At 48.3% G+C, this 22,460-nt stretch overlaps 1 protein-coding gene across 1 annotated transcript in view; it reads right to left on the bottom strand.

Annotated features, from left to right (window-relative positions):
* Positions 1-2,694: 2,694 nt before the first annotated feature.
* Positions 2,695-22,460, bottom strand: part of Vdac1 (voltage dependent anion channel 1) — a 28,938-nt gene continuing 9,172 nt past the window's right edge. The window contains exons 2-9 of the mRNA XM_021638885.2: positions 18,048-18,118; positions 17,483-17,532; positions 15,908-16,060; positions 15,729-15,781; positions 8,786-9,013; positions 6,790-6,940; positions 4,550-4,607; positions 2,695-3,650 (exon numbers count right to left, since the gene is read on the bottom strand). Of these exons, the coding sequence (XP_021494560.1) occupies positions 3,559-3,650; positions 4,550-4,607; positions 6,790-6,940; positions 8,786-9,013; positions 15,729-15,781; positions 15,908-16,060; positions 17,483-17,532; positions 18,048-18,114 (852 nt within the window). The 5' untranslated portion in view covers positions 18,115-18,118 and the 3' untranslated portion in view covers positions 2,695-3,558. The remainder of the gene's footprint in view (positions 3,651-4,549; positions 4,608-6,789; positions 6,941-8,785; positions 9,014-15,728; positions 15,782-15,907; positions 16,061-17,482; positions 17,533-18,047; positions 18,119-22,460) is intronic.

A 22,460-nucleotide genomic window follows, 5' to 3' on the forward strand; every position in this document is an offset into this window, starting at 1 on the left:
AGGAAGGAAGGAAATCGTGTGTAAGTGCACCAGGGCTACACAAAGAAACCCTGTCTCAAAAAAAAAATAGAAGGATAAATAGACAGATAGGATAGATAGATAGATAGATAGATAGATAGATAGATAGATAGATAGATATTTGTGTGTCTAGTGCCCCCGGGCTACATACAAAAACCTTGCCAAATAAATATGAAATTGTGCGTGTGCCCTCCATGCCAGAAGAGGGGGTGAGATCCCTGGAGCTGGAGTTAACAGTGATTGTGAGCCACTCCCTGTGGATGCTGGGAACCACACCCTGGTCCTCTGTGAGAGCAACAAGTGCCCTTAACTGCTGAATGATTTCCCCAGAGCCCTTTTTGGTTTTGGTTTTAAAAACAAGATCTCCTGTAGCCCAGGGTGGCCTCAAAGTCCCTTTGAATAACTTGAACTCCTGTGCCCCGCCCCCACTTCCCAGGTGCTGGAATTACAGGCGTGAGCTGCCAACCTGGCTTTTCCCTTAGTATTTCGTCAAATATTTAACACTTCTCCATACTTAAGGGTGCGTCGATAAACAAACTCAGTAAACTCATGCCAGCCTTTGCAGGATTTGTTTTCTTGTGAGGGACACTGTAAGAATGGATAATATTTAACAGGCCAATAGTGTTACAAAAGAAAAGCAAGAAAACTGGCTAGAAAATCAGAATGAAACATTGCCATTTAGAATGGGCTCAATGTTCTAAAGATATACTTCAATTGCTTCTTATATTTTATAAAATAAAACATTCAGTATATGAAAATGTAATCCAGCACTCGAAAGGCAGAGTCATGAGGATTTCCAAGTTCAAGGGCAGCTTATTCTACAGTTCCAGGACACCTAGGGCTACAGAGGAAAAAATAAATAAATAAATAAATATATATATATATATATATATATATATATATATATATATATATATATATATATAATGGTTTGCCTAAGGCCTTAGTACAGAGTTCCTATCTGTGGGCATGTTGTATGAATGTTTTCTATACAGCTATAGGTTTCAATCACATACTTCCCTTTTCATTTTCAGGAAAATTGCTGTGGCATAGAAGCTGGCATTTCTCATGCCCACCAACAACTTCTCTGCCATCTGTGACTCCTTCCCCAGAGGCAGCTAAGCAGCCTCCAGAGTAGAGAGGGGCTTGTGTTTTCCCAAATCCAATTTATCTGGCTCTGGACCAGCTCAAAAAACAGACTGTTAAGAAAATGAAGAAGCCGTTCACCGTTTCAGTCTGCAGCAAATCCTTGTATGTGGAACAATGCCCATACCATCCAGGTTAGCAGAGGTCCAAGACCCCCAAAGCTTTGCTTCCTGGATGTTTAGAAAATAGCAGTGTTGAGAGAATAATCTCAGTCCTAGCTTCTGCCTGTTTTAACAGTTTTCAATTGGCACCCTCTGTCCTCCCTAATCTACTCTGTTCTTTCGTCCTCACTGAATTCATTTTTCAGATTCTTTTAAAGTATGTGAACGTCTTGTCTTCTGGGGGTTATGTATGCGAGTAGAGTGTCATCAGAGACTGGAGGACAGCATCAGCTCTCTCCTGGAACTGGAGTCGCAGACAGTTGTGAGCCGCCATGTGGATGCTGGGAACCAATCCCAGGTGCTCTGCTTCGCCATCCAGCCCCACTACTGAATTCTTTTTACTAATGAGATGTTATAAACTCAAGGAGATTTTCACTGATGTTCCATCCAACACACTGCATACTGTAGGTGGACATGTACTAAGTAGCTGGTGAATGAAATCCCTCATACTCAGAGGGCCTTCTAAACACTTCTCAGCATTTACTGTGCCTGGCCCTTGACTACAGAGACCCAGAAAACCCTTTTCCAGAATCTCTGCATTCCTGAGGAAGGCGATGTGACCGACAAGCCTCAACCCGCCAACCTGTTTCGCTGCCTGCAAACTGCAGTGTGCTCCGGGTGATGGCCATGAGCTTTCTTTTACATGTTTTTAATTTACTATTTGAAGAGGCCGTGGCTCAACAGCGCTTGATGCACTCACAGACCCCGGTTCAGTTCCCGGCACCCTTGCCAGACTGCCTGTGACTGAAGTTGTTTAGAACCAGCACCCTCTCTAGCTCCCTGGGGCATCTGCATGCACACAGTGCATATAAATTCCGCACAGCCTCACACACACACATTTAATAAGCTTGGGTGTGGGGACAACACCCCCAGAGAAAGCGCTCACCCAACAGCTATCAACCAAATAGTGCCCCAACCAGGGCACTGAACCCCTCAACTTTTCTCTTGACAGATCTCACTATATATCATTGTGCCTCGGTCTCCAAGGTGCTGGGATGTGCCGCCACACCCAAACACAAATGCTTTTTCTTTTTCTTTTCTTTTTTTTTTTTCAGATTTATTTTTATTCGTGGGGGTGGTGGTGTCACATGTGTGTGGATAACTAAGGAGACAGAAGAAGGAGCCAGATACCCCAAACCCAGAATTACAAGAGGTTGTGAGCAGCCTGGGGGCTCACTACAGGATCGGGAAGCATTCGTAACCCCCGAGTCATCTCTGCAGCCTTCTGAGTGTTCTTTTCTGCCATCAGGGGAGTGGACAGAAGAACAGAAGTTAATATTGGTGCTTACTGCAAAGGAACAAAGCACAGATCTAAACCGATGCCCTGGCCATTCATAGTTTTCTTAGCAAAAGCAACAGGAGGATGAGGTTTCAATATTTTATTCAAGTTTTATTTTTTTAAGTGATGTTAATTACAGCATTTGAAGGGGAGGAGCTAATTCCACACAAAATGGAAGACTCTATAATGTACCCATTAAACTACTAAAAAATAGAGTGGTGAGGCTATAACAGAAGTCAGTCTACATCCCTAGTGTTGTCAGGGTGTGACCACAATCACCTACCCAGCACAGAGCTGGGAAAACCGGAAGCTATTTCAGACTCTGGTGCAGTGGCAAAAAAAAAAAATAATAATAATAATAATAAAAGAATTAAAAAAAAAAAAAGAAGAAGAAAGAAGAAAAGAAAACCACACCACAACACAAGGAAGGATTAAGTCCTGAATGACTGGCTCCGTCATGCCCACCCTCTCCACCCTAAAATGGCACAAAAGAAATAGCTAACCACACCCCGAAGACTACTTTTGGTGTAAAACAGGTAACTGATGGGCTAGGATGGGAACGGGGCGTGACGACGCTCTGTCTAAAACGTCCGTGTGACATAGGCGTGCACATGCTTCCCAGCAGTGAGGATCGGGACACCGGGGCTCGGTGCTCGGGAAGTCACAATGTCATCTGGGGACTTACAAAAGGGCCCGCACATTCCCAGCTTGCTCTTGCTGCCTGGCTCCTCCCCAAGCCGAGCCCACAGCTGAAACGACCCTGTCTGGAATGGGGTTTTCTGCTGTACTCTGAAATGGTAAACACCTTAAAGCCGAGCCATCCTTAGCCTGGAGGTCTAACGTGGTATTCATCAATTCTCGAATCCCCAACATACAACATTGAAAGGTACACTAAATTCTGAAGGTAGCTATGCTGCAAAATAGTTTAAAATTTAATGATTGTACAATATTCACTTATGCTTGAAATTCCAGTCCTAGACCAAGCTTGTGGCCACCCGCATTGACGTTCTTGCCATCCAGCAGGGCTGACAGCGTCAGTTTGATACCTGTGGGGAGGGAGGGGTGACAGGTCGGAGGCAGGAAGAGGAAGAAAGGGGAAAGAGACAAAGGGAAGAGAAGGGGTTAATACCAAAGTCAGACTGTTCCAAGTGACCTGACTCCAGGCTGCGTCCTGCTCTACAGCCCGACCTGCTGCTACCCTCAAACGAACACAGGCAACGGCCATCACTGGCGCAGAGCAGAGACCCTGCTGGAACCTACTTCCGAAATCCAATTCCCTTTCCCTCTCATGCCTCCCCCCATCACAAGGCGCGTGTCGATCCGGGTACTACTCGGTAAGCTGCTTGAGCAGTGTTGCCTCGGAAGTAAACCCTGTCCTGTGACAGCCTGAGAGTTACAGTCATCTTCATGACATGTACACACACACACACACACAAACAACAAACTGCTGTTCCTGGGACTTACTTATAATTTTAGACCAAATGGGCTGATTTTTTTCCCCTGGAGGAACTTGATTCTCATATCACATAATCAGCCTCGAGGGTTCAAAAGAACGACAAGCCCCCGGAGCCCTCATACAACAGTGAGTGGCTGGGATAGCCATGCAGAGCAGACCCACCATTCCTACACCCTTCTCTTTCTATAGAGAAGATGACTGACAACAGCCTGGAAATAACTATCAAGTATCACTCACCGGGGAAAGGATGGAAGGAAAAAACCAGAGATGTAACCCGAGTTAGCCCAGGCATTTTCCTTCCAGCTTTCTATCTTTCACACTCTCTTTTTCTTTCTCTAGTGACCTCACAGCTCCTTTATAAACATCTACGTATAATAGGTTACATTGAAAAAAGTTTATATATGCTCATTTACAATAGCAATAGCAGAAGTAACAGAGCAATCAGCAAAACGTGACAGAGAACGAGCTTTGCACACAGCCAACACCTACCTGGCTTCAGGGTCTGAGTGTACCCCAAGCCAATCAGGCTAGAGTTGTTCACTTTGGCCTGAAAGGAAAAAAGATAAATGCAGGTGAAAGTGTTGTCCCTCGTTCTTGAAAACAGTATCCCACATGTCTGCCTCCTGCTGGTATAATGTTCTTTTGGAATGTATACACCTTACCCTTGTTCATTCAAATGATGATTTCTCTCCCCCACTCTCTGGTTTCAATCCAGACATTGCATTGTGATACTTATTCTAAGCATCACCTGTCTCAACTTTGTGTAAACATGCCAAAATAAAACAACTAGCCACAATGTTGAGCAATGGAAAGGAAACAGGTAGAGAGGGAGGAGCCAGAGGAAAGGAAGGGGAGGGCAGAGGAGGAAAGAAGGGCAGGAGAGAGCTCAGAGAGCAGAGCTGGAGGAGAGGTCTTGGATCGACATGGAGAATGAACCGGACCTAACATTTCACAAAAATCAAGTATAATGAGTGAATCTAAATGTTAGGAAACTATAAGGGCTTGGAGGTTTAGGATGGAGTAACTATTGCCCAGCATTGTGTTCTAGGTTAATTAAATAAATCATAGTCTCTGTGTGGTGATTTGGTTATACAGTTATTTAGGATTAATAGCAGCATTACTAAAAGATATATCAATATTAAATATTAATCGCCACCTACAACAACCTCCAAAACAAGTGACAGCATCTTGCTCAAATCCCAGGTGTCGGAACCATGCTGTGCCTGTGCGTGGCCATCTTATAAAACTCAGCATGAGATTCATCAAATGCTTTCCTGCTTCTGCGATCTCCCAAGGATGGAGAGCAAGGAGAATGAAGGCTCTTGGCAAACCGTGTCCCTTCTAACTGTTCCTTGATGCTCCCAAAATCCCAACAAGGAGGCCCCTGGTCCTTTGGTTTACACGCATGCCTAATGTTGAGGGAGCCAAGCCCAGTTCCCAGGTCAGGAGACTTGAAACAGACTGAGTTACACCAGCCAACAGAAAGATTCTGCAACACGATACTTCCTCATTCCACACCAAAAAGCTGGCCATTCACAGTGTGACAGCAGAAGCCAGCTCAACTGTGTTCACCACAAAACTGGTACAGTTTGGGGCCCCTGATCAATGCTGGCTGACCAAGTCCCTGTTTTTGTCTCTCTAAAGACGTGATCTCACTACACAGCCCAAGGCTGCCTTTTTAAACTCTTCCTACATCGGAGCCACTAACAGCCTTGAACTTCTGATCCTCCTGCTGTGCAGAGGCTTTCTGGATGCTAAGCTGCTAAGCACTCCACCAGTTGAGCTAAATCCCCAGGCTTGGTTTGGTTTGCTTGGGTTTTTTTCTCCCTAAGTAATGTGGCTGAAGCCCAGCCCCTTGCACATGGTGGACAAGTCTGTACTCATTGAACTACATCATCCTGACCATTGGTACCTTAATGTAGACTGTAGGTACTGAAAACAAAATAAAACATTTAAGGGTGCCAGGTGCAGTGACACACACCCATAATCCCAGCATTCAGGGAAATCAGAGGCAGACAGATACTCTGTGAGTTCGACGCTGGCCTGGTCTACTAATAGAGTCCGGGACAGCCATGGCTACACAGAGAAAGTCTGTCCCAAATAAAAAAAAATAATAATAATAATTACAGTTCGCATGATGGGACAAGGACGCGCTAGAGTGGCTCAGTAGCACAGCAGTCTCCTCAAAACCAGGTCCCAGCACTGTGTGCCTTTAAGGACGTCACCCAGCCAACCTCCAGAAGCGTTCGGCAGCTCCAGCGTGAAAACATCAACAATATAAAAACCATGGAGGTGCCAGGCCATGGTGGTGCACTACGTTAAGCCCAGCACTCAAGAGACAGAGGCAGGTGGGTATCTGATTTCAAAGGCCAGCCTGGTCTACAGAGCAAGCTCCAGGATAGCCAAGGAACAAAGAGAAAACCTGATGGGGGGGTAAAGAGGCAGGTGGATCTTTGTGAGATCTACCAAGTGAGTTCCAGGCCAGCCAGGGCCACACGGTGAGACTGTCAGAAAAGAAAGAGAGAGAAAGAAAGGAAGGAAGGAGGGAAGGAAGAAAAGAAAGGAAAGAAAGAAGACAGGGAGAGGGAAGGAAGAAACGAAACAAAGAAAATTTAAGTGTCCGTCTCAAGCAGAATTAAGCACAAGCATCGCCTTTGTCCAGTGATAGAACATCTAGGTGGAAGCACAGAATCTTTGCAATTGTGAGATGGTGATTCTCGGGTACGCACCGAAAAGCTGGCATCAGGGTCGACCTGATACTTGGCTGCTATTCCAAAGCGAGTGTTACTATTTCCTGCTGTCCAGGCGAGGTTGACAGCAGTCTCCAACTTCTTGTTCACCTTCTGGTAAATGGAGCCACCAAATTCTGTCCCGTCATTCCTGCAAGCAAGCATAGCAACAGGTGCCCAGCTGTCCAGGGAGGTGGGCTGAAACCCAGGCAGTCACCACCAGTTCTAACAAGAGTGCAGGGATGCCAGAAATGGACTGAACCAAGCCAGGGTATCAAGACCAAGGCTCACAAAACAAATACTGAAATCGAGGAAGCCCAAAAAGAGTGAGACAGACACCAGTCCGAAAATTCCAGAAGATAAAACATCCCACCTATCACCGGGAACTCTCAAAGTCATCCCTGGCGACTACTAGAGCAGCACAGAATCTCAAGTCTGCTTCCAAATGCTCTTTAAAAATGAAGGCCAGTGGGACTAGAGAGATGACTCAGTGGTTAAGAGTTCAGGCTGCTCTTCCAAAGGACCCAAGTTCAAATCCCAGTGCTCACACCAGGCAGCTCACAACTGCCCATAACTCCAGCTCCAGAGGAACCAACTTCTTCTGAATACCATGGGCACCAGCACACATGCGACATACACACACACAAAAATACACACACACATCAATAAAAACAAATGCTTTTTTTTTTTAAATAGAAGCAAAAACTAGAAAATTAGAATTTCATAGAGCTTTCCACTTTCTCCTCTTTGTGTCTTCACTTTTGTGAAGTCTGTCAGAGAGAGCTGGAGGGAAGCAAAGGAGAGGAGACTCGGCCAGGTGGTTAGGAAAGCTCTGACCCCACATCAGAAGGTAAGTGATGTGGATTTGATATGAAAGAAGAGAACAGACTCCCTTATAAGTTGTTCTCTAACCCCCACATGTAAACTGAGGCACGGCTCACAGACACAGACACACACACACACACACCAATGAATACACATTCTTAATTGTTATTAATAAAACACAATTTGTTCAGAGCATTGTTGGTCTGAGTTTAAGAAGTTATTAATTTACCGCCCTCTAGTGCAAAGAACAGATTAGCGCTTCGTGAAACTAACCCAAACAAAATTATCTTTTCTTAAAAAAAAAAAAGGTTTTTTATGTGTGTGTCGGGGGGGGGGTCCCTTCAGAGCCCAGAAGAGAGCGCTGGGTCCTGTGGGGCTGGCGTTTCAGGCAGTTGTAAGCTGCACGTGACCAGGTTGCTGGGAACCAAACTGAGGTCCTCTTCCGAGAGCTGCGGAATGTCTCTGGCAAGCTTCCCTCCGGCCCCAGGTAAGATTCTTATGATTGAAGTTTTTTGTTTCCCTCAAATCAGTGTCCTTCAGCCTCCGTGTCCCTGCACGGATCTCTGACCTAACACCGCAACCTCTCTGCCCACCGCCCGACTGCCCAGCGGTCAGTAAGCTGTGAGCCGCATTAGCGGAGAGAGTACTGTGCGCTCCTGGTTATTCTCCCTGTGATGGGAAACAAAAAAGCTGACAGGCCGCGTGGCTCCTTGACCCAAATGACTGAACACTGAACTTAGGGAAAAAAAAGAAAAGCAACCACCCTAGCCACACACACACACACACACACACACACACACACACACACACACACATAGCCTGTGTTGTCATGGATGAGACTGGGCCCCATTTGAATCCTTGGTCCTCAGCTGCTCAAACCGTTTGGGAAGGATTAAGAGGTGTGGCCTTGTTGGAGGAGATCTGTCAACTCTCCTCCTCTCTGCCTCACAGTTTCCGATCAGGATATGAATTCTCGGCTGTTCCTGCTGCCGCACCTTTGCTATGCCATCATGGACTCTAACACTAAAACAGCCCAATTAAATGCTTTCGTTCATAAGTTGTCTCGGTCATGGTGTCTTGTCACAGCACTGGGAAAGTAACTAAGACAACCCCCGCCATACACACATACACATACACACACACACACACACACACACACACACACACTTACACGTTAGTATGAAGCTGGAATTCGTCCGTCTTATAGCCAACTGCAAAGTTGCTCTGGGTCACTCGGGACTTCGCAGTCTCAAAATTCATCTGGTAGCCAGCCAGCCAGCCCTCGTAGCCAAGCACCAGAGCACCCCGGATCGAGGGGCCAGCGATGTCAAAGTCCACGTCACAGCCTAGGTTGATATGCTCCCTCTTGTACCCTGTCTTGATTTTAGCATTTTTTTTCCTAAAAGAAGAAGAAGAAAGAAACAGTATTAATGCCAAGCTAATTCACCCTGACACAGTCACGCTAAGAACTGTAAACACTTTGTCTGATCCCAGTTTGTGTAGGGGGCAGGGAACAGAAGTGAGGTCGTGGCCAGCTGCCCCTCAACAGCTGCTGAGCCACAAGCAGGACCCAGCTTCTCCTGAGCTCAGATCCAGTCTGCAAAAGGCCAACACCGTGCACACAGCGGGAAGAGGCCAGGAAGTGAGTGGCAACCACGTTCCTTTTCCATCCTCTCCCTACGCCTAACCCAACACCCTACACAGGCATCTACTGGGCATCTTTGCTGTTCTCCAAGCCTACAGAAAAGAGGCACATATCTCAGAGCTACCCACACAGCAGTGTGAGGGAGATGGCCATCTTTGTGGCTCAGCCAGTAGGCAGTGAAAAAAGGAAGAACAGAGCCCTGGGCTGAAGAGACTCTGAAGTGAAAAGCGCTTGTGCAGATGACTGAGCGTCAGTTTCTAGAACACACACTGGCAGCTCCCAACTGCCCTGTAACTCCAGTTCCTGGGGACCTGACACCTCTTCTGGTCCCTGCAGGTACCTGGTCCCCCATGTGGTGCATATACATTCACTCAAGGATGTTGGGAGTTGTTCTGATGTTTTATTTTGATGCTAATTATCGGCCCTCAAGATCCAGTGACATCTATCCTTGTTTTGTAAACCTGCCTAAGACATTTTACCTGATTGGTTGATTAAAGGCCTATCACTGAGCAGGGCAGAATGGGGTAGGTATGGCTAAGGTTCCTGGGCTTTTGAGTTCAAGAGAATCACGGGAAGAGAGGAGGAAGAAGGACCCCACGATGGGTTAGTGTGGAGAAAGAACCACATCGTGAGCCAGAAGGACTCCAATAAAGGCATGAAAAGGCCCAGATGAAGAATAAAAGCAACTATTCATTCATAAGATTATGGATGAAAGGTAGCCCAGATACAGCTGGTTAAGGCAGATGGCACTGGATGGGGGCTGGGAGATGGATGTTGAGGTTGTTGAGACCAAGTAGGTGGAAATACCTTCCTGGCCCAAGGTAATAAGGCAATTATAAAATCTAACAGGTGTCTGTGTCTTATTATTTGTGATAGTGGGTTAAATATATAGGGCAAATAATAATAATATATGGCCCAACACTCATTTTTATCACCTACAACACAAGGATATACACACACACAAAAAAAATTAAACATCTTTTCCCTGCTTAATGAACACACCAGGAGAGCTTTTAACACCATAGTCATGAGACCCCACTGAGTTCACAACTGAGAGTCCTGGGTTCTGATGAGGAACCCGAGTCCTTCAGCCCAGTGATACTCAAAGTGCATCTAAGAGCAGTTAGTCCACTGTCAGCTATTTCTCAAGACCTAGTGTCCCTCAGCCAGGGTGGATGAGTCATGTCACCTGCCAACATCTATACAGACTAACATCTACCCAAAGCAGATCCCAGAGAATAAGAGAGCATCTATGGGGCTAGGTAGATGGCTCAGTGGGTAAAGTGCTTGCCAGACCTGAGTTCAAATCTCTAGAACCCAGTAAGGGCTTTATACATGGCAGAAGCCTCTATAATCCCAGGAAACCTCTCTCTATAGAGAGATGGAACAGAGAGACAGAAGGCTCGCTGAAGCTCAAAAGCCAGCTCGCCTGGCATATATAGCACTGAAAGAGAAAAATCCTGCCTTGGGGCTGGAGAAATGGTTCAGTGGTTTAGAGCACCAGCTACTCTTCCAGAGGACCTGGGTTCAATTCCCAGCACCACACGTCAGCCCACACCTGCCTGTAACTGCAGTTCTTGGGATCCAACACCCTCACACAGACATACTTGTGGGCAAAACGCCAATGTGCATAAAATAAAAATTAATAAGAAAAGAAAAAAATCCTGCCCAAGAAGGTAAAATGTGAAAACCATTCCATGACCCCACAAGTGCACTGTGACATGGGTGCACATGCCATATACACACAAACTAAAATTTAAAGAAATGTTAAAGATCAACTGTATCAAACAAAACTACATCCCATGCTTGCAAAAAAGATGGCTTCCTGGACAACTGCTTTCCCAGCCCAAACCACAGAAACCAAGTCTCAGAGCTCCAAAAACACCACATACTTGCCCATTCCTGGCCTTATTGACAGTGACATTAAAGATTCCCCTGCACCATGTAGACCCTTACAGACCTGAACCCATTCCCAGATGAGGTTCTGCTGTTTCTTGGGAAACGGCCAGTTACAGGTCCAGGGCAGCAGACATACAAAGTAAGCCTGATGCAGCTCTGTAAGCTTCCAGGAATTAGGCAAACAGATCTAATTGCTAAAATAAGAAGGTTCCCACCCCAGGGCCTTAAAAGATGGTACAATGTGAGCACTGGTAAGACCAGTATTGGCAACAGACTAAAATATATCAAAAAAATGTTTAGTTTAGGGCCAGAAATATGGCTTAAGGTACTGGCACTTGCTGCCAAGTCTAATGACCTAAGTTCAGTCCCCGGGACCCATATGAAAGAGGACACCTCCCAAGACTGAGGCAAGAGGATCAGAACTTGGAGACTAGCCTCGGCTACACAGTCTCAGTAACACGTGAGTGGCACACACCTGGTCATGGAAGCAGGATGATCAGGAGGAGTTCAAGGCCAGCCTCAGATACATAGAAACCCAAGGCCAGACTGGACTACACGAGACCCTCTTTCCCAAGACAAAGCCAACAAAAAGCTGCCATTAGCCACAAAGTGGTGCCTATGGCAGAACCTCTGAACAATGGTGGGTGCCACCACATCAGTCTGCCTAGCACCTCCACTCACTGCCTCATGGGATTCTAGCTAGGAGTCCAAGCACCCCAAGAAAAAGGACAGAGCACGCACGAGCAGTGACTCAGACTCCCCCTGGGTTTCTGCTCCTAGCACAGCTATGGAGGTTTTCCTTTCTCAAATGTCGCTACTGCTTAAGCAGTGGTGCTAATCTGACAAGCACTCAAGAGAGACACGACACACACTGGTGGTCAGCAAGTAGTCTGGATGGCAACACTTGGGTGGGTGCTAATCCCCGAGGGGGGGCTGCCGTCCCACCCAGCCGTGGCCGATGCTTGGTGTAGGGTGGCCAGCACTCTCCAGGCCTCCCCAGGGCTTCAGAAAGCCAGTGCTCATTTCCAATGAGACATCAAAGAGCCATCCAAGCTCAGTCCAAGGAGCCAGGGCTCCCCGGAAAAAAGGCTGACAGCAGGACTAGGGAAGAAAGAGCCTAAGATGAACACCGTATGACTTCCAAAACCAGAAACACAGATGAGCTCAAAGAAAGGGCGGGGAGCTCCCCCCAAAAACCCACACATGTCAGCCTGAAGGAGCTCCAAACGGTCACAACTGGGACAATGAGAGCCATGATGAAAATGATGCAACTGAACAGGACTCACAGGCTCAATCTCCACGTGTCTATACTAACATAAAAAAATGATTTGGGGCTGGCAAGGCGGCTCAGCAGAATCCCTGACACTAGCCTGGAAAAAGAAGGACAAACCCGGCAAGTTGTTCTCTGATGCCCGCACGTTCACTGTGGTATACATACACACACACATATGTATATGTATATATACACACATACAAATTTGTACGTGTATGTTGTAGTTTTTTAAATACTAAGGAGCTGGAAAGATGGTTCCGCAGTTAAGAACACTGGCTGCTCTTGCCGAGTTCCATGAGTTCCATTCCCAGGTGCTCACAACCCCCTATATCCCTAGTTCCAGGGGATCCAATGCTGTCTTCTGACCTCCATAGGCACCAAGCACACATGTGGTACACATACATACATGTAGGCAAAACACTCATACACATAAAGATAATACAGCAAAATAAAAACTAAAACAGGTTAAATAAGTGAAGGAGTAAGACAGCCCTTTCCTACCGTAAAACCCCACGAGTGAGAAAGGAATGACCAGGTGCTGGAGAGATGACTCAGAGGTTAAGAGCACTGGCTGCTCTTCCAAAGGACCTGGGTTCAATTCCCAGCATTTACATGGCAGCTCACAACCGTCTGTTCCAGGGGATCTGACACCCTCACACGGACAGACACGCAGGGAAAACACCAATGTACATAAAATAAAAATAAATAAATTATAGGAAGGAAGCCCAAAGCATGACGAGAGAGAGCGTTTGCTGTCTCAGTATCTCCCTGCACATCTACTGAAGACAGAGCCAGAGAGTAACAGCTTTACTGTGAAAAGAGCCAGCAGATGCCATCTTCATCACACACCCGAGGCTGGTATCACCGGCCAAGACACGTGATAGCGGTCTTCCCGACAGCATGTGTCGTGAACACCAGGTGCTGCTTCTTCAGCCGCCAAAAGCAGACAACCCAAACGCAGTCAGGAGGAGGTGTCGGACCGATCCAAGCAGAAGGGCGTTCTGCAAAGGATTCTCAGCCACTCTTCACAAATGTCCAGGTCACGAGAGACAGGGAAGGATGGAGGCTGTGTCCAGGGAGAGGACCCCAAGGAGAGCGGACAGCCTGATGCAATGGAGGATCCAGAACAGGGCGCCGCGCCAGAAAGAAGCTATGAGCAGGGCAGCAGTTACCAGGGTGGTGCCAACGTTCGCCTGCTGGCGCTCATCTCTGTTCCGGTCACAATTGCTTAATGACAGGGACTCATTCTGAAAATCGCATCGCTGGGTCCTTTGGTCATTAAGCAAATGTCACGTGTCACGGGGTGCCCTCACAGAAACCCAGATGGCCACAATTAGTCACTCAACCGTGGCCTCCCAGGGTACCCGAGGGATAGAGCACACAGGAGATGCCCAAGGCAGGCAAGGTAACACGGCACATGGGTTCACGGTAAGTGAATGAACACACTTTAAGAGGTGAGAAGCAGAGTGAGCAGACAGCCAGTCACACACTGGGCCCCCCCATTACCAAATACTGTAACATGGGCAGAACGGCACATGCTAGGCTTTTATGGGGAGATAACAGAGAAGATGGTGTTTGTGTCAATTATCACATGCTCAGGAAATGCACTGTGCCTCGATGGCGCTAGCGAAAGGAATTCTTCAGCTCTGTTATAATATCAAGGGACCATGGTCCCATATGTGCTCCACAGAAACATTATGATGTACTGAATGGCTGTACGTTACCCATTATGTGCTGTGTTATATGATGTGATGGTAGGTATAAAATTTCACCAACAGAGAGACCCAGGGGAGAAAGAGAAGGGAACTCTAGATATTACTTTTATCACAATCTTCTACACAGAAACTGTAAAACTATTTCAAAGTAAAAGGTCAAACGGAGGGGGCTAGAGAGAGGACTTGGCAGCTGGAAGCACTGGCTGCTCTTGCAAAGGGCCCAGACTCAGTTCCCAGCGCCCACACGGCAGCTCACACCTTTTGTTCCTGCCCTGAGAAGGCATAGGCAGGCAATCAAAAATGGAAGAGGAAAAAAAAAAAAAAAAAAAGCACAGAAACACAAAAGACAAAAACTGTGGACGTAAAAGAGATGATGGAGATGGTAATTTTCTCCATGAATTGCCAAACTGGACACCTGCCAAACCAAAAACTGAAGACTTGAAATTTAGTAAAAGCTTTGTCAGTGAGCAAAAAAACAGCCTTCTTCTGATTTAGGAGCCCCGCCACTCTGAGAACAAAAAAAAAATCACAAGAGTGTAGAATGTTCTAGAAGGAAAGAGTTTCCTCTAGCCCTGTAGGGCACTCAGGACCAGAGGCAGACCAACTTGCTCTCTTTGTCCTCTGATGTGTCAACAACCAACAAGCCTGAACTGTTTGTGGCCAGGGGACCTGGCAGCCCCAGGAGCCACCTTGTGGTCAAGCTCTCCAGATCTCTGTCTCAGAAAACTGGGAGAAGAGCCCTCCACACCTACAGAATAGGCTGGCAACCCTGCTTCTTAAGACCACCTCCGCCCTTCAGCGTTGGCCACTTCCCTTACCGGTGGCCTTGTATGAAACAGATCAGCTGCGACAGAAAGCCTGCAGCCTTTCTGCAGGGAGGCACACGAGGGCATTGTGGGATCTCAGCAGCTGAACAGTGTAGTCTGCAGCCTCAGGACAACCCTTACTCAGGCTGGAGACATAGCTCCATGTAGCTGTAGAGTGCCTCACTGATGGGATGCCTTCGATCTTTAGCACCCCAAAAACTGGATATGGTAGCACATGCCCGAGATCCTGGAGAATCAGTTTGAGGTCATTCTTGCCTTCATAATGAGTTCAAGGCCAGCCTGAGCTACAGGGGACCCTGTGTCTAAAGGAAAAGGGAAGTTCTTTGGGGCAAATAGCATCCTAGCCCAGGCACCCTCAGTTCCCCAAATGAGCACAGGAGCACACAAAACCATTTGTTGGAGAAATGCATTTCCAAATTGAGGAAGCTTGCTCCAGCGCAGCCTATTAACAGATGGATCTATGCGTCCTGGCCAGAACACGGCCACAGAACTCAAAGGTACAGAGCCAGGACCAAGGCGGCCTTACTGTTTTTGCTGGCTGGCTGGTTTTTGTTCTTTGACATGGAATCTGACTACACAGCCCTGGCTGGCCCTGACCCCACCATCCCTTCTGCACCCTCCCCCCCCCAGCCTCCCAGCTTAGAGGCTACCTTTGACATGATGTCAGTCCGAACACCAAAATCCTTTGTCTCGAAGGACTTCCAAGGCCCACCTCAACCCAGAATGTCCTCTCGGGACGAGAACGAGAGCCTTACCCAGTGTTAGGCGAGAAGGATGAGTCAAAGGTCAGCTTCAGTCCACGAGTGAGCTGCACGTGAAAGATAAGTGACAAAACTTAGCCGAGGGCAGGACCAGCGCAGCGTGGCGGAGGGCAGGGCCGGGGACGCCGCGATGGGGATGAGCGAGGCCAGGGTTCCTGGCCCGAGGGCCTTACCTGGTCTTCCACGGTGATCTCCGTGCCCAGGGTGTTGTCCGTGTTCCACTTCTCCGTAAATGTCAGCCCGTACTCGGTCCACCTGTACTTGGTTTCCAGGCTGCCGTTCACCTTGGTGGTCTCTGTGTTGGCCGAGCCTGAGCTGGTAAATTCCTTAAAGGAGAGAGAGAGAGAGAATCAGTCTTGGCCTACAGTCCAGTCTGCCCTTGGTACCTCTCCAGGCCCTTAAGCAAGAGTCCCCAACGGGTCCAGGCAGAACTATTTCTTCAGTTCAAGTAGATACTGAAAACTCGAAGGATTGGAAGAGCCCGCTGACTGGAGGGATCTTCTGGAAAGTTCTCAGTTGGAAGATAGCTTCCTTCCTCCCCTGGGGCCCTGAAGCACAGACAGGAAACCACCCCACTTCCACGCTGCCACCAGCCTCAGCCAAGAGGGAACCATTGCTGACAGAGCAGAATTCTAAACCCCCCTCCCTTCCCTCCAACAACTGCTCTAGACACAATCTAAGAAGAACAGGGACATTTCCTAAATAATAACGAAACATTAAGAACATTGGCAGGCAAGGCTAGCCTGGTCTACAAAGTGAATTCCAGGACAGCCAGAGTTATACAGAGAAACCCTGTCCCACCCCACCCCACCCCACCCCACCCCCACAAAAACAAAAAAAAACCACGAAAGCCATAATCCCAGCACACAGGTGGCAGAAGCAGGTAGATTTTTGTGAGTTTGGGGCTAGCCTGGTCTACATGAGTTCTAGGGCAGCCAGGGCCATGTAGAGAGATCCTGTTTCAAAAACTAAAACAAGCAAACAAATAATAAAAATATGGCTCAGTGGAACTGAGGAGATGGCTCAACGGTTAAGAGTCCTTACTGTTCTTGTAAAGGACCTGAGTTTGAGTCCCAGCACCCACAATGCACTTCCCAGTGGCCTGTAAAACTCCAGTTCCGGGGGATCTGATGCTCTCCTTTGGCCTCCCCAGGTTCCTACATGCATGAGGTACACACAAACTCCTGTGGGCGCACACATACACACATACACACACACACACACACACACACACACACACACACACACACAGAAATAAATAAATCTCTAACAAAAAAAAAAAAGAAAGAAAACAACATAGGTCAAAGTTGGGTGTAATGGCTCACGCCTTATCACCCAAGCACATGGTGGGCTAAGCAGGATGGCGGCTGTGATTGGAAGCCAGCCTGATATACTATAGAGTAAGAATCTGGAGAGAGAGAGAGAGACAGAGAGAGAGCAATTTTAAAATAAAGAGCATGAAGGATGGATCAGGTCAGAGGTTTAGGCCAGTGGTAGAGCACTTGCCTACAATGTGTTAGGCCTGGAGGAGTTTGATTTCAAACACCACAGAGTAACTTGTAAAGAGACTTAAAAGCCACCATAGTCCCAGGCCACCTATCGCACAAGTAAGTAAGTGATGATGGGACAGGCTGAAACCACCACAATCCAAGAAGGCAACTGCTCTGGGCTCTGCCAGCCAGGCCTCAGCAGCCCCTACTAGTGGGGAACAAATACAATTAATGTCCTGTGCAAGTAGGGTAACTTACCAATCCATTCTCGGACTTCGTTTTCAAATCGAGTTTTATTAAGCCAAAGCCTGAGGAAAGAAAAACAGCCAAACACAGGTTAACCAACCACGCCAGGAGAGTCAAAGGCATACCTCAGTGGTAGAATGACTGCTAGCGAGCTCAAGGCCCTAGGTTTGATCGTCAGCACTAGAACAATAACAGTAAAAACTTGAAGCTGGGACACCTCTGCCTTCCTCCTGGCCGTCTGGAAATGCTTAAAGAAAGCTTGTGCAACAGTGGTGTGGCAGAGTGCAGGCTCATGCAGGCCCTGAGGGAAAGGTTCCCCAAAGCTGGCTGGCGGAGGCACAGTCACCAGGCCTGGTGGACCCATCAGGTGACGCTGGAGCTTGCAAGAGACTACATTGGCCTTGTCTTGCAATGCCCGAGCCTCACCACTGGGTGGCTCGAAGCTGCAGGAAGCTCACCCTTTTGACTGGGCATGCAAGCTGTCAGCTGTGCAGTGACCACCCCCAGGGCTCCAAACATGCCAACCCCGTCAGCGGGCGAAGGGCCTTCCATGACCCCTGACTGCTGTAGCACTCACCGTAGCCTTTGGTGAAGACATCCCTGGCGGACTTGCCAAGATCGGCGTACGTGGGAGGCACAGCCATTTCTCTGCCACAACAAAAGAAGCCCCAGAGTGAATGAAATGAAGGCATTGCTAATTATGGAAATTAGCTTCCCACCAATAAAAGTTATGTGATATAATTAAACCACCACTAAAGAGCACCCAGCTCCGAAAGTCCCGGGCATCTCTTCCTGCCAGGTGTGGGTGCAGGGTGAGCTGTCTCACCCTTCCTTTGAGGGCAGAGCTAGAGAGGTTTAGTGATCCACCTGGCTTTAGCAGCTCTGGGCCACACAGTCAATGTTGATGATGAATGAATGAATGAATGAATGAATGAATGAATGAATGAATGAATGAACGAACGGCCAAAGACACACTCCCAGGAGCCAGCCACCTCACTGAATTGCAGAACTCTTGCCAGGAAGACCTCTCTCCTTACAAAAGGCCGCTGTTCGGCCGGCAGCTGCTCAAAGAAATCAGTTTCCCGTGGCGATCGATGCCCTTTGCTCGCGGCTCCGATTTCCTTCCCTCAACAAGTGTCAGTGGAGCGGGTACCTTCGCCACCAGGAGCCCAGCTTTTCACAGAACTTTCACAGTCTGGGAAACCACTTGTAAGGTATTAAAAGCTAGTTAGGCATCTCCTCCTGTGAAAATCAATCCGACCACACCCTACCAAAGAGGAGAATCCAGAGCCAGCAGGACGGCTCAGCGGCTCTTCAGCCACTGGCTACCAAGCCTGGGTACCCGAGTTCAGTCCCTGGGACACGAAATCCAGCAAATCGCCCTCTGATCTCAACACACACACACACACCAATAACAACAACTAAATTTTAAATACTGTTACTTTTTCTTTGTGTGTGTGTGTGTGTGTGTGTTTGTGTGTGTGCACGCGCACGTTTTTTTCAAAACAGGGTTTCTCTGTGTAGCCTTGGCTGTCCTGGAACTTGCTGTATAGACCAGGCTGGCCTCAAACTCAGAGATCCACCTGCCTCTGCTTTCCAAGTGCCAGAATTAAAGGCTTGCGCCACCACCGCCTGGCTTCTTCGATTTTTTAAAGATGATTTGTTTATTTTTATTTTACATGCATTGGTTTTTGCTTGCATACACGGCTGTGTGAGCACATAGGATCCCCTGGAAGTGGAGTAACAGACAGCCTCAGGCTGCCACGTGGGTGCTGGCAATCAAACCCAGATCCTCCAGAAGAGCAGCAGTACTTTCTCAGCCAAGCCGTCTCTCCAGCCCCTTATTTTTGTTTTATGTGTTTCCGCATGTACATATGTGCACCCTGTTAATGACTAGTGCTGGGACATCTGTAAGAGCAGCAAGTTCCTGTTGGGCCACTTCCAGCCCCAATGGGCCTTTATTTTTAAAAGCAACTATCAAAATACTGTCTGGGGAGCTGAGGGGAGTTAAGTACAGGGGTAGCCACCTGCCTACAGGGCCTCACAAGTACCATCTTCTTTATTTGTGTGTGTAGGTGAGTAGGCACTCCTGGGTGCAGGTACCCTGGGAGGCCAGAAGAGGTCGCTGGTCGTTACACATAATTAAGTCCACCAACAAACATGTTTTAAGCATCACAGAAAGAGAGTAACCCTGTTGGTCCCTGCTCTAAGGGTGGCGTTACATTCCTGGGAGGTTTTTATGTTGACAGGCCGTACAGGAAAATTAAAATCCTACCCTGGGAGAGCTCACACTGTGACGTCTGTCCTACATGAAAAGCCGCCCCAGAATCATTACATTCACTAACCAGAAGAATGCCTCCTTCCTCTCTCTCTCTCTCTCTCTCTTTCTTTCTCTTCCTGAGATAGGATCTCAGGTAGTCCAGGTTTGTCTGGAACTGTCTATGTAGCCAAGGATGACCTTGAACTTCTAATCCTCCACTTCCCAACTGCTAGGATTACAGACATCACCACCACACCTAGTCTGTGCATTGCTGGGGTCAAATTTGGGGGTTCAAGTACACTGGCAGGTGCTCTGTCAACTGAGCTAGAGCCTTGAGTGGTTGCCTTCGTTTTAAAATGCTGTACACCTGCTGAGGGGGGGGGCACGCCTTCAATCCCAGCTCTCAGGAGGCAGGGGCTGGCAGATCTGTGAGTTTGAGGCCAGCCTGGTCGGCAAAGTGAGTCCAGGACAGCCAGCGATACACAGAGAAACCCTTCGGGAGGAGGAGGAGGAAGGAGAACAATCAAATAAATAAACGAACAAAATACTGTACACCTAAATTATCAGACTGAATCTGCATACAGACACATGTGCCCATTCACAAACATCAGCATGCCGTCGAGGATTCCTGACTAGCGGGAGCCCACTGGGAAAGACGTCACGTGATTCCACATCAAGCGACCAAAGTCTGAATCAAAGAAAACGACAAAGAGCCCACAGCAGGACCCTCGAGATAATTCAGCAGATAAAGGCGCCTGCTGCCCGACCTGGCAATCGGAGGTAGATCCCTGGAACCGATATGGTGGGAGGGGAAAACCAACCCCCAAGTTATCTGGTGACCTCTGCATAATAAGTCAATCTATCAATAAAAGACATAATTAAAGAGAGCCTGCAACCCAAAAACCATGGACTTCCAGTGTTAGCTGGACCCGCATCTGGCCACAGTTCACATTCTCGGAGCCTCTGCCACTCTGTTCTACTTCTGTTGTTGCCGCTCTTACTTCCTGTACACCAACAGGCCGGAACCACGGGCAGACTGGCCCACGTTAGGGTCAGGACACAGGGAAGAGGGCAGGGGTTTATTTGCCTGACACTGCTCTTGTCCACTCTTCCAATACTAGAGGCTCTCCTCTTCCCACTGGCCCTTTCCTTCCCAAGTAACCACCCCACTCCCCCACTCCCCCCCCCCCCCCCCCACACACACACACACACACACACGCATGGACCCCAGGGGGCAGGCAGGAGGCTTCACACTCAGGCCTGGAAAAATGGCACACACCTCAGGCCAGATGGGCCTGGCACTTCCTAAGAAAAGTCCACACCATGTAACCCTGGGCTGAAAGACAGCCCAGCCTAGCAGACCTGCAGAACGTCTTGGCGGAGAGCCCAGAACATTCTCCATCTCTGTCTGGATTAAGAGCGATCCGGGGACATACAAAAACAAAGGGCTCGCTGGTCAAGATCACTTGCTGCTCTTGCAGAGGTCTGGGGTACAATTCCCAGCGCCCACATGGTGGTTCACAACTGTCCCTAACTCCAGTTCTGGGGGACCCAGGGAGCATGGTGCGCATGTACACACATGCAGACAAAACTCTTACACAGAGAGAATAAAATAAACAGAGAAGAAATTAACAAAACAAAGCAAACAGAAAGCACCACCTGCAGACAGAGCTGGCCCTCCCCAGGAGGCAGGAGCAGAGGAGGAGCCGCTCGTGGGCAGCATCCAAGGTCGCTAAAGCCCCCTGAACACCACCTATATTTAAGATTTCACTTTATTTTTGTGTGTGCATCTCTGCCACGTGTGGGCAGGTGCCTGCAGAGACCAGAAGAGGGCACCAGATCCCTTGGAACTGGAGCCACAGGTGGTCGTGAGCCACCCAATGTGGGAGTTGGGAACCAAATTCAGGTCCAACGTTAAAACATCAGTGCTCCTAACCCCTGAGCTGCCGGGATAGTACACACACAAACACACACACACACACACACCTTTTTTTTTTCCTTTTGAGGTCTTATATAACACAAGCTAGCCTCAAACTAGACAGGAGTGGCCTTGAACATCTGCTCTGCCTGCCTCCATCTGAGAGTGCGGGAGCACTACCATTCCGGATGTGTGCGGTGTTGTATGCGTGTGTTTTTTGTATTCGCGCAATGTTGTGCGTGTGCAGGCAGGCGTTCTCCCAACCAAGCTGCGTCTCCGGCCTGTCAGAAGCCAGGTCTTGTCCTGCTACACTTCCCTGACCTCAGAGGAGAGACAGCCCCCAGGACCCACCCTGCAGGAGTCACCTTTGCATCGAGGACCAGACCCCACCTTGAGGAAAAGACACAGCATCCTTTATCCAACGTTCCCCAAAAGCCGTGTGCCAGCCCTAATCCCCAAACCTAATACGGAAAGCCACCTGTCGAAAAAGGGGAAAAAAAAGAGAAAAAAACCAAAACCACCACCCACAGCAAACAGCAGCTAACGCTCAGCACTAAGGAGATTATTATCCGGGACATGAGTCGGATGCCAGGGCTCAGGGCAGGGGCCAGGCCCTGTGAGGCTCCCTGATTTATTTACCATTCCACTCCGCTACCTTTATTTGGCCCCTGCTGCACGGAACAGAACTTGCAGCGCACAAAATCAGCCGTAACCGCCAGCACTTTGCATCAGCCACCGTGGATACCAGCTCTGCCACGTGCAAGCGACACCCTTTTCTTAAGTCCCATAAACAGAGAGGGGAACATAACGTC

This window comes from Meriones unguiculatus, chromosome 11 (genome assembly GCF_030254825.1).
Source record: "Meriones unguiculatus strain TT.TT164.6M chromosome 11, Bangor_MerUng_6.1, whole genome shotgun sequence".
In the NCBI taxonomy this organism is placed as follows: Eukaryota; Metazoa; Chordata; class Mammalia; order Rodentia; family Muridae; genus Meriones; species Meriones unguiculatus.